The 12,728-nt window shown below is 33.7% G+C and overlaps 1 protein-coding gene across 3 annotated transcripts in view; it reads left to right on the top strand.

The window, feature by feature from the left end:
• LOC118181850 (uncharacterized) overlaps positions 1–12,728 on the top strand; it is a 164,779-nt gene that overhangs the window by 13,347 nt on the left and 138,704 nt on the right. For 2 of the 3 annotated variants that reach the window (XM_085809006.1, XM_085809007.1), the window contains exon 2: positions 10,027–10,074. The exons of the other annotated variant lie outside the window; for it this stretch is intronic. In XM_085809006.1, coding sequence (XP_085665132.1) covers positions 10,027–10,074 — 48 coding nt within the window. The remainder of the gene's footprint in view (positions 1–10,026; positions 10,075–12,728) is intronic. 3 annotated transcript variants of the gene reach the window in all.

Consider the following 12,728-nt stretch of genomic DNA (forward strand, 5'->3'; position numbering starts at 1 on the left):
TTCTTGAGAAAGTGACTTCATATACGTTGGTTAAACTAAGAGATTCTTGAAATTTCGCCTTAATCCCATCTTTCTTAACCTACCACAAACCTCTCGAGGGTATTTTCGGCTCGACAGCATTTATGTGTTCCCAGGCCGCAAAGACACTATACACTTATAAGCATCCAATTCTTCTCTGGAATTCAAACCCGGGCTCTAGGCTAGCCAGCTCTATTCCAGCATGCAAAGAGAGCGGGGTAATCAGACGTATATTTATGAGTGAGATCGGAAATTACGGCTTTACAAATAACATCAAATTAAGAGTCTAAGTGTGTGTAATCTATTCGGCATTTAGCTTTCGTTTTCTATGGAAGCTAAAGTATCTTGACATTTTAGCTGGCATTCTTTCATTCATAAAAAGGTGATTTTTTTCTAATTTGCAGTTACACCCAAACGAATGCATTTTATTGCTTTTCCATACACTAATTTATTATATTAATTTAAGAGCTACCATACGTAATGCATATATGTAAAGACAACCAAAAACTCTTGGAGTTCCAATAGTTAAGAAACTCAGCACCGGTATGAAAAATTATAAATTAGAATTCTTCACTGCAGTAAAATATTTTCTCCGAAGAACTATGGAAATCAGCAACCGGAAAAGGACGCTTTGTCATCTTCGCGTTTAAAACGGAACACTTCTTCTTCCGACTATATACAGAAAAGTGTAAACCTTACATACTTGAGCTACAGACTGTTGAAAGCACTTAAGACCAAAAGATATATCTCTACGGTAAAGGGATTAAAATGCTGGCAAAAAGAAACCAAAGACTGCATTCAGTTTTTACCTGAGGCAAATTTTACAATATCTATAAGATCAAGAAGAAAGAAAAATGCATATTCGGTTGGAAGCAAAGACTAAATAAGGCAAATAGTCATTTTGCCGTATTCAGGTAACCAATTCAATCCAAAGCTTTCTGCCGCCTTTGGTATTTCAGCAAGTATAACTTAAGTGTAAAGTGAATACGAGACACTTTGCATTAGAAAATCCTCCACGAAGGCATTCTTTCTCTTAGGCAGTTCGCCTTTGTGTGCTTTCCCTTATTTAAGTAACCTAACTTAATCTAAGCTTCTAAAAAAAAAAGAGACGTTCTGGCTTCGATCCCGTGGACAGCTCAAGTCCCTGCAAGGTTATATAAATTTTAGAACAGCGATTGGAGAACCTTTTTTGAGAAGTGGTTGTAATCGCTTTTTGTGCTCTCGTTCTAATCGCTTTATCTTTAAATTTATTTAATTTTCGAATTATGGAACCAACAATGACGCTGCTGAACGATAGATATCCCTAGTAATGGTGAAAACCACGAAAACAATCATGTAAGAAGCCCGTTCCGCAGTAGTAATTTTCCGGATCGTCGTCACAGATATTGACTAAATTACAATGTGACGTAAAAAGGATAAAACATTGCGTTATTAATTTATCCCAATAATCATCACATAACAATGAATAAGTTGTTTATTAATCGCAAGCTCGTTTTAATCTACCAAATTCTTTGCTGTGTTATAATTACGGCTTTTACTTTATAAATATGCTTTATTGTAAAATTGCTGAATGTTTAGCAGGAACATACTTTTAGAAGATTAAACCCATTTTTAACCCTATACACGGCAGGAGTGTGTTCAATGCATCTGATGCCCTGTTTCGTTATTTTTGTGAGAAGTAAACTCAGAAATATTACCTTCTAAAGATTCAAAAGGGAAAACCTACAAGTTAACTATATAAAGATTTTTCTTCCTTATCGCATGACTTCGTGGTGTATTCATCATAGATTGGACAGAGCTCCTAGCGCCATCTATCGACAAAAAGTAAAAACAACTATAAATAATTAATTATATAAATAATTAATTAATTATATAAATAATTAGTTAATTATAGAAAAGATTAATTATAGAAATAATTAATTATAGAAATTAATAAATTATAGAAATAGTTAATTATAGAAAGAACTTTATCACCTGATATTCAGTTCACCTTTGAACTTGAGACCTCCAGCTACTTTAATCGTCGTCATCTTGGTCACACGAAATGCATCTAAATGTAGTACAATATGTTTAAGTACAATAAGTTTATGTAAACCATCATCCGTTTGCCTTCTACTACATTTCAAATCATGCCATTCAACTAAACAGAAGTAGTGCATATTATTCTTTTTTTTTTTTTTCATATTATTCTTTTGTTTTTCGCGCATTTCGAGTTTCCTTCTTCAAGTCGACTCTTCGCCAAGAACTCGTATATTTAAGAGCAGTTGCAACTGCTAGAGGCTTTTCACCTAGTTTTATTTAAAAGTTTCCATTTCAACATAATAAAAAGAATTCTTTAGTGATTAATTTCTTTCCATCGATTAGCTATAAAATTGCATGTATTGCATGTATTTTACAGAAGTGTAACTTCGTGTCATCTTTCCTCTTGCAAATAAAATTCTCATTTCCATACTTAAAGAATCCCATTCCGGATACAAACTCCCGGGGTATACACTTTTTCTTGAGAAAGTGACTTCATATACGTTGGTTAAACTAAGAGATTCTTGAAATTTCGCACTAATCCCATCTTTCTTAACCTACCACAAACCTCTCGAGGGTATTTTCGGCTCGACAGCATTTATGTGTTCCCAGGCCGCAAAGACACTATACACTTATAAGCATCCAATTCTTCTCTGGAATTCAAACCCGGGCTCTAGGCTAGCCAGCTCTATTCCAGCATGCAAAGAGAGCGGGGTAATCAGACGTATATTTATGAGTGAGATCGGAAATTACGGCTTTACAAATAACATCAAATTAAGAGTCTAAGTTTGTGTAATCTATTCGGCATTTAGCTTTCGTTTTCTATGGAAGCTAAAGTATCTTGACATTTTAGCTGGCATTCTTTCATTCATAAAAAGGTGATTTTTTTCTAATTTGCAGTTACACCCAAACGAATGCATTTTATTGCTTTTCCATACACTAATTTATTATATTAATTTAAGAGCTACCATACGTAATGCATATATGTAAAGACAACCAAAAACTCTTGGAGTTCCAATAGTTAAGAAACTCAGCACCGGTATGAAAAATTATAAATTAGAATTCTTCACTGCAGTAAAATATTTTCTCCGAAGAACTATGGAAATCAGCAACCGGAAAAGGACGCTTTGTCATCTTCGCGTTTAAAACGGAACACTTCTTCTTCCGACTATATACAGAAAAGTGTAAACCTTACATACTTGAGCTACAGACTGTTGAAAGCACTTAAGACCAAAAGATATATCTCTACGGTAAAGGGATTAAAATGCTGGCAAAAAGAAACCAAAGACTGCATTCAGTTTTTACCTGAGGCAAATTTTACAATATCTATAAGATCAAGAAGAACGAAAAATGCATATTCGGTTGGAAGCAAAGACTAAATAAGGGAAATAGTCATTTTGCCGTATTCAGATAACCAATTCAATCCAATGCTTTCTGCCGCCTTTGGTATTTCAGCAAGTATAACTCAAGTGTAAAGTGAATACGAGACACTTTGCATTAGAAAATCCTCCACGAAGGCATTCTTTCTCTTAGGCAGTTCGCCTTTGTGTGCTTTCCCTTATTTAAGTAACCTAACTTAATCTAAGCTTCTAAAAAAAAAAGAGACGTTCTGGCTTCGATCCTGTGGACAGCTCAAGTCCCTGCAAGGGTATATAAATTTTAGAACAGCGATTGGAGAACCTTTTTTGAGAAGTGGTTGTAATCGCTTTTTGTGTTCTCGTTCTAATCGCTTTATCTTTAAATTTATTTAATTTTCGAATTATGGAACCAACAATGACGCTGCTGAACGATAGATATCCCTAGTAATGGTGAAAACCACGAAAACAATCATGTAAGAAGCCCGTTCCGCAGTAGTAATTTTCCGGATCGTCGTCACAGATATTGACTAAATTACAATGTGACGTAAAAAGGATAAAACATTGCGTTATTAATTTATCCCAATAATCATCACATAACAATGAATAAGTTGTTTATTAATCGCAAGCTCGTTTTAATCTACCAAATTCTTTGCTGTGTTATAATTACGGCTTTTACTTTATAAATATGCTTTATTGTAAAATTGCTGAATGTTTAGCAGGAACATACTTTTAGAAGATTAAACCCATTTTTAACCCTATACACGGCAGGAGTGTGTTCAATGCATCTGATGCCCTGTTTCGTTATTTTTGTGAGAAGTAAACTCAGAAATATTACCTTCTAAAGATTCAAAAGGGAAAACCTACAAGTTAACTATATAAAGATTTTTCTTCCTTATCGCATGACTTCGTGGTGTATTCATCATAGATTGGACAGAGCTCCTAGCGCCATCTATCGACAAAAAGTAAAAACAACTATAAATAATTAATTATATAAATAATTAATTAATTATATAATTAATTAATTAATTATTTAAATAATTAGTTAATTATAGAAAAGATTAATTATAGAAATAATTAATTATAGTAATTAATAAATTATAGAAATAATTAATTATAGAAAGAACTTTATCACCTGATATTCAGTTCACCTTTGAACTTGAGACATCCAGCTACGTTCCTCGTCGTCATCTTGGTCACACGAAATGCATCTAAATGTAGTACAATATGTTTAAGTACAATAAGTTTATGTAAACCATCATCCGTTTGCCTTCTACTACATTTCAAATCATGCCATTCAACTTAACAGAAGTATTGCATATTATTCTTTTTTTTTTTTTTTTTCATATTATTCTTTTGTTTTTCGCGCATTTCGAGTTTCCTTCTTCAAGTCGGCTCTTGGCCAAGAACTCGTATATTTAAGAGCAGTTGCAACTGATAGAGGCTTTTCACCTAGTATTATTTAAATGTTTCCATTTCAACATAATAAAAAGAATTCTTTAGTGATTAATTTCTTTCCATCGATTAGCTATAAAATTGCATATATTGCATGTATTTTACAGAAGTGTAACTTCGTGTCATCTTTCCTCTTGCAAATAAAATTCGCATTTCCATACTTAAAGAATCCCATTCCGGATACAAACTCCCGGGGTATACACTATTTCTTGAGAAAGTGACTTCATATACGTTGGTTAAACTAAGAGATTCTTGAAATTTCGCACTAATCCCATCTTTCTTAACCTACCACAAACCTCTCGAGGGTATTTTCGGCTCGACAACATTTATGTGTTCCCAGGCCGCAAAGACACTATACGCTTATAAGCATCCAATTCTTCTCTGGAATTCAAACCCGGGCTCTAGGCTAGCCAGCTCTATTCCAGCATGCAAAGAGAGCGGGGTTAATCAGACGTATATTTATGAGTGAGATCGGAAATTACGGCTTTACAAATAACATCAAATTAAGAGTCTAAATTTGTGTAATCTATTCGGCATTTAGCTTTCGTTTTCTATGGAAGCTAAAGTATCTTGACATTTTAGCTGGCATTCTTTCATTCATGAAAAGGTGATTTTTTCTAATTTGCAGTTACACCCAAACGAATGCATTTTATTGTTTTGCCATACACTAATTTATTATATTAATTTAAGAGCTACCATACGTAATGCATATATGTAAAGACAACCAAAAACTCTTGGAGTTCCAATAGTTAAGAATCTCAGCACCGGTATGAAAAATTATAAATTAGAATTCTTCACTGCAGTAAAATATTTTCTCCGAAGAACTATGGAAATCAGCAACCGGAAAAGGACGCTGTGTCATCTTCGCGTTTAAAACGGAACACTTCTTCTTCCGACTATATACAGAAAAGTGTAAACCTTACATACTTGAGCTACAGACTGTTGAAAGCTCTAAGGACCAAAAGATATATCTCTACGGTAAAGGGATTAAAATGATGGCAAAAAGAAACCAAAGACTACATTCAGTTTTTACCTGAGGCAAATTTTGCACTTTCTATAAGATCAAGAAGAAAGAAAAATGCATATTCGGTTGAAAGCAAAGAAAAAGAAATAATATATATTTGTTGAAGCATAAAATTCATAACTGTTATTCTTCTAAAAAATAAAGTTTGTAAATCATATCCAGGAAAAAAAAAAAGAAAATATATGAATTTCCTTGAGAACATTATTGCAGTATTTTCTGTTGATACAGAATATAAAATTATTTAATGTATCATTTCTCAAAACGAAAGTGGGAAATAGAAATTATCAGAATTACTGTAATGGTATGACGTTAATGAATTTTATTATAAAGCTCAAAAGAGCTGTCTATAAAATTCAACAGTGATTATATTAGAAGGATAAATATTTGCCAAATAAATGAGTTTTCTACATTTAATGAAACATGCGTATGTCGCGAGGAGAAATAAATGCTTCTCCTTTAATATTCATCCTAACTGTATTACAACTATCGGTTACAATTTCTGCTGCAGTTTCTGTTTATGCCCTACAACCTGAGTATTTTGAGAATATTCGCGATGAATTAAACGAAAGAAGTATTAAACTTTGAACATATAACTATATTAAAGCAGTTTCCAAGAACTTCTAAGAACATTAATAAAACCTTTGTATTAAATTCCGACTTGCAGCTTGATTTAGGAACGAAAGTCGTCACACCCTACCTTAGCGAATAAAATTTTAATACTTTAACTTGAAGGTTTCTGTGAGTTCTTAGATCCGACACTTCTGCTAGTCTAGACGATATTGCGAAAGAATCGGTTTGTTCTTGGAAAGAATCGGAAAGTTCTTGGGTATTAGTAAACCATTATAGTTACTTAGAAGAGATTTTCCTCCGCATAAGAATACTTTTATGGACGCTGATAATTAAATTTATTTGTATCTCACTTAATGTCAAAGTACAATTAATGTAAAGTTTATAGCTGTTAGGTAACAATTGCATCTATGATACTGTACTGCAAATGACAATTTTAAGACTCTAGATTAACTAAAGAGAGAACTTACAGCTACGAAGGACTGAATTCTGAGAATTTTAAGACTCTTTGCTTGCTTAATTTATCATAAGGATTTTTCATTCATGTGAAGCACACTTAGAAAGGTGTAAAAAAAAGAGAAAATATATTTTAAACGTATTTTTCTTAATAAGTAAAAAATGAATAATGCTTAAAAATGGTTTAAATTAAAACTTTACAAAAGTGTAATTTATAAGAGCATAATGCTTTAAATGCATCCTTATTTGAAAAGATGTTATGTAAAATAGTTCATATTAATTAAAAACAAAATATTTTAAATGCATATTTCTTTTGAAAAAATAAATTATATTATAAATCCAATAGAATAATGTTTTAAAATCAGATATTTTAAATGTATCTTTCGTTGAAAAACTCGAACAGCTGCGAAGAAATGCGCTCTAAAATTTAGGAACCAAAAGTGTCAAACACAAGACTATTGCGTATATAATTTGCTGCCCCGAGAAAACTGGAAGCGAAACAATGTGTTTGTGAGCCAGTAGACCGATAAGAACTATCAAGCGTATAAAACCAACGAAGGAACCTTGTAAAATATGTTATTGCTTCTCCACAACACAGTATTGAAGACAACAGTGAATCTAGCGGGTTATAAAAGACAACATCTGTGGAAGATATAAAATAACAATGAAACCCAACCATCTAATAGTGTCGGTACAGGGTTTGATTGCTAAAGAAATAACGGGAAAGCAAGGTAGCGCTATTTATAAAAGTTTAGATCCTTTAATTATAATTCAGGAGTTCGGGTAAATTCTTCACATATAAATCTAAAAATGACGTTAAGAGGAAATGTTTCACCTCTATCCTTTATTGAAACTGAGACTAGCTTCAGGAAACTTAAAGTAGTAAGTTTATATTTGAGCCTTCAAATAAGTTGCCAAATTGTTGTTAAGTTGTCAAAGTTTGCTATTCTGTCTTCTGACACAAATTAAGCTATTAAGTAGATTTTGCGAAAGTTATTGATCAAAATTTCTTTAAATATATCTGATTTTTTTAAACGCTATTTGTATGATTTAATGACCGAGTAGTTATTCGAATTACTTATCCTTAATAAATGGTATAATTGAATTATCAATAAAAACTGTTTCTTTTTTCCGTATTTTAAATATTAAGTATTTCATTACTCATGTATTAGTTTCTTTAGCATGAAAATATTAAAAGTTGTTGTAAATTTACAATGTTTAGAAACAGTTTTCGGAAACGTTTTAAAACAAAAAAGCGCTCATATGTAATCTACATTTAGGAACACCGATTTTTTTTCTGTCCTAACTAAAGAAGTTCTTGCGTACGATTTTTTTAGTGCTTCCTAATCGCTCTGCAAAATGTTTCTGCACAAATAAAATAATCAGAAATATGTTTAAAAAATTCTTTTATTCATTAGTATATAAAAATCGCAATTACTTATTTTTAGAATCTTAAAAGTCTAGCTAAATAATTTATAAACTACTCGTATATTGGAGCAAGGTTCATGTTTATAAAATTTAAGTAACATCTTTAAAGTTTATCGAGTCTAAAGATCAAACTAAAGGTGTGATAGGTAATCCCCAAAGGAAAGATTTTATGAGCTTACACCTTTTGTTTTAAAATTAAGATAAAACTTAGCATTCCATCTACTTAATGAAAGTAGAAATTTCCTGTGAAGTTCTTCATAAACTGAAATATATTAAAGCGAACAGTTACAATTAATTCTTACAGTAAAAATACTAGCAGTAATCGCAGAAAGAAATACACTGGTTCTCAAATCTTCCAAAAAAGACTTTTCTGATGAAATCAAAAAACTCATAAAACTTAAAATAACATTAAAAACAACAATGGTATAAACTTACAGCTCAAATAAATATAAATCATGTGTTATGGCTTCACCTGTCACAACTGTAAACGTAGAGGGAAAGCGATGACAACTATTCGATAGTCTGAGTCTACGTAGTAGAAGAAGTAGGAGAAGAGATTAAGGAGCAGAAAGTGTAGAGGAGATAAAGTATCTGCTCAGTAATAGAAGATTTAGGACAGAAGGAAAGAATATCGCTGTCCTTGTGAATCAGTTCAATCTGTGTTTCGTTTGTTTTATTTAAATACGGCAAAGCACGTGAGGGCAATCTGCCTAAGGGAAGGGATGCCTTCATGGACAGCTTTCTAATGGAAACTGGCTTGTATACAGATTACACATGGCGAAAACGCTCATGCAGTCACCCCGTTCGCCTGGAGTTGAACCCAGGTCGGAACTACCAGCGTGCAGCGACTTTGCCACACGGCGCTGGCTGGCCACCGGTCTGCACTTATTTTTCCTGGCTGTTCCTTTGTCGAAAGTCGAAGTTTGTCGTCTCTTGTTGCTGGTGTGGAATGCCTGCAATATGGTAGTGTGTCTGAAATAGTCAAACTGATACTTTTTTTTTGTTTTGTATCGAACAGTTCTTTGTAAGCAGTCAGGCCCACCAGCGGCCGAGCGGTAAAGTCGCTGAACACTGGTAGTTCGGTCCGAGGTTCGAATCCCGCGAACGGGCTGGCTGCATGGGCGTTTTCGTGGTTTTCCTCATGTGTAACGTGTATACGAGCCAGTTTCCCTTAGAAAGTCCTCCACGAAGGCATCCCTCCCCTTAGGCAGATAGCCCTCGAGGCTTTGCCATAATCACACACACACTCTTTGTAAGCAGTCAAAATTTCCTAACGTTGAAAAAATATCTTGAATCTATATCCAAATCCCGGCGAGGGAAATGCTGATTTTTCAAATTTCCCACTCTAATAAAAAATAAAGTCTCTGCAAGGGGCGGCCGAACTGAAATGTGATGCACGATAATGCATCCTCACTTGGATTTAGCAACTTGATCCCTTCCTCCCCAGTTACCCTTCAAATGGCAGAGAATGTAAGGAAGCGTTGCTTTCCTTACCGAGTGCTTTTCTGTTGTAATTAGAATTGCGTCCGATTGGCAATCGGGTGATTTCGAGTTGGAATCCCGGCAAGGACATTGCTGCTGTTCATGTTCCCTACTCCAACACAAATATAAAGACTGTACACAGTTACTGAATAACATTATGCTGAACAATATACTTCGTCTTCTTTTCTTTTAGAAAATGTGCAAATATTTCTCCTTTTTCAGATTTCTTTCGCAAACCGAAAAAGGTACTAATGAAGAAATCAAACGAAGGTAAGATACGAATGTTCTTTTCTGAAGTCCTTTCACTCGATCACTGGAAATTACTTTGCTTAAAATTTCTTAAATCTTTTAATTGAACTGAATTCATTATTTATTGTACTCCCAACTTCAAGAAGAGTTTTTATCTTTATTTATTTTGAAAATTTAACAATTTCAATGCATTTCATCTGTCTATGATTAATTTCCATGAAATTAACCTATAAAAGTTAGGGGTTTAGATATTCGATATTTCATGAGCAAGGACCTGGATGATGTCAAAATTAAGATGAGAGTAGAATATTTATGTATTTTTCCCATAATTTATTCATTACTTGATGAGCAAAATATTTTACATTGACGTCCACGAATACTGCTTAAAATATATTATCGAATAAAGCTATACAGAAATCGCAATGTTTAATGAGCAGAAAATGCCACGCACCATATTTTTTTTAAATTCCTCTCTCGTTTGAGGCCATCAGTGACGGAGCGATAAAGCGCTAGACAGTGATTCGGTCCGGGGGTTCAAATCCTGGCTAACGGGCAGGCTGAATAGGTATTTTCGTGGTTTTCCCCGTGTGTAACTTGTATACGAGCCAGTTGTCCTTAAAACGTGCCCTCCACGAAGGCATCCCTCCTTTTAGGCAGATAACCCTTAACTGTAGGGTAGTACTGGGTCATTATCAAATAAACCAAACCCAACTCTTTTTCGTTTGAAAAATTAGAAGTAGCTTTTACAAAGTAAAAGCTCCATATCAACTGTCGGCTCATGAACAGGTAAATCATGAATCGGGAGAAAACATAAAATGCTTGACTCGGTTTCCCATTTACTTCATTTCAGATCTGCTCTATAATGCAGTTAATAACATTTAAAAGTTATAAGGAAAGCTTTAGTTTCATCTTCAAGCTTGAAACTAATCCATGTTGTCTTCTTTTATATTTCGCGCTTAAAAATTATCCTAAAAGCTAGCTGTCTGTAGATTATCAATGTATAGAAATTATCAATATTTTCCATGAATGAAATTTTGATCAAGAAAAGGAAACAAATTTTAAGATCAATGACCCGGATACACACAGTACTTTCGCCTTCTTTAGCGGTTAAAGAAATATATATGACTTTCTTTTTCTTAGTCAAATAAACCAAGTGATTTCTCTCTGTGTAGAACACTGTTTTATCGTTTCTTCAGTGTTAGCGACCAGAAAACATGTTTTGCTGTCATTTTCTTATATGTACGCTCCCTCTTCTCGTTTTCTGGCCTTCTTGTGGCCAGGTTTGCTTTCTTAAAGTAAACAGTCTTCCATTAGCGTGATTTAGGAGAGGAGGATATTTTTTCCTTGCGTTGTGCGAGTATTTCATTTATCTTGGAGACTTGTTTGATGCCAGAATTTTTTCAAGGCATCTTTAAAGTAATTAAGATGCATCTATCGGCAAAAATAATTAAGTAGGAAAAGATTAGCTTGAAAAAAAAATTGATTTCGTTAAGTTCCTAAATGTCTTATTTTAGAGAAAACAAAACGTGGAGAAAATTTATTTAACTAGTAATTTATAAAGATAACCCTTCTCACGTTTTAATCCAGCTGTCCGATGATCAAAATGTTCGCATATAGGATGAAAATGCGGATTTCGATTAAGTGTCATAATAAAAAATATTAATAATAGAAAATTTAATAAATAATATTTTATCTAATGGGCTTTACATAAAAATAAGCGTCCACACTTCTTAAAAGGAAGAGAAAGTTTATAATCTAACCCAGAATATAAGGAGAAATTCTCAGGGGTCCCAGACGGCATGTTCTGTGTTAAAAAACAGTCTTAGAAAAATTGCAATAGTATTAAAATAATTCTTTATTAATTGTACAGCAGCCTGGTACCAAAGGCCTTCAGATTCTCTCTCCATCTGCTGCGGCCTAATATCGCTTTCTTAATCTCTATGCCATACCGACGTTTTTTCTCTCACCGTCTGTCTACCAGCGCCCGAGGGGTAAAGTTGCCGAACAGAGGTAGTTCGGTCCGGAGTTCGAATCCCGCGAACAAGCTGGCTGCATGGATGTTTTTGTGGTTTTCGCCATATGTAACGTGTATACAAGCCTGTTTCCCTTAGAAAGTCCTCCACGAAGGCGTATCCCTTCACTTAGGCAAATAGCCCTCGAGTGCTTTGCCATAACTAAATAAAAACAAAATCTCTCAGTGTCTACTACTCTTATCCAAGTCAGTTCTGGCTTAACTCTGGGTCTTTTCCCTTGTTGGACCCATTTCAGTGTGCTTCTGAATGTTCCGTGACTCGCACTTTTAATCCTTGTCCAACCAAAACCAGTCATATGTATTTACTGTCTTTCTGCCACGGACTTGTCTTTGTTTTCGCGTGCAGTTTGGAGTTAGAAATGATGCGTGGCTGAAGGTATTTTAGAATTATGAGAAGACGTTTTATCTGAGTAGAATTTTTAATTAAATAATGTAATAAATGTATGATGATTCTTTTAATGGTATTTTTACTTTAACCTAAACAAAACATTTCATTTAAATAACCACTGCATAATTTCCATTGAGAGATATAAAAAAGCTACGCTATATCTAAGCTGAAGTTAAGCAAACTCACGGAGTAAACTCAAATTATAAAGTTTATTCTGTATTTGCGTATTTTAATTTACCATTTATTAAACATTAG

Source organism: Stegodyphus dumicola, chromosome X2, assembly GCF_044657685.1.
Source record: "Stegodyphus dumicola isolate Sdum_Otavi_A_Nest chromosome X2, ASM4465768v1".
NCBI classification, from domain to species: Eukaryota; Metazoa; Arthropoda; class Arachnida; order Araneae; family Eresidae; genus Stegodyphus; species Stegodyphus dumicola.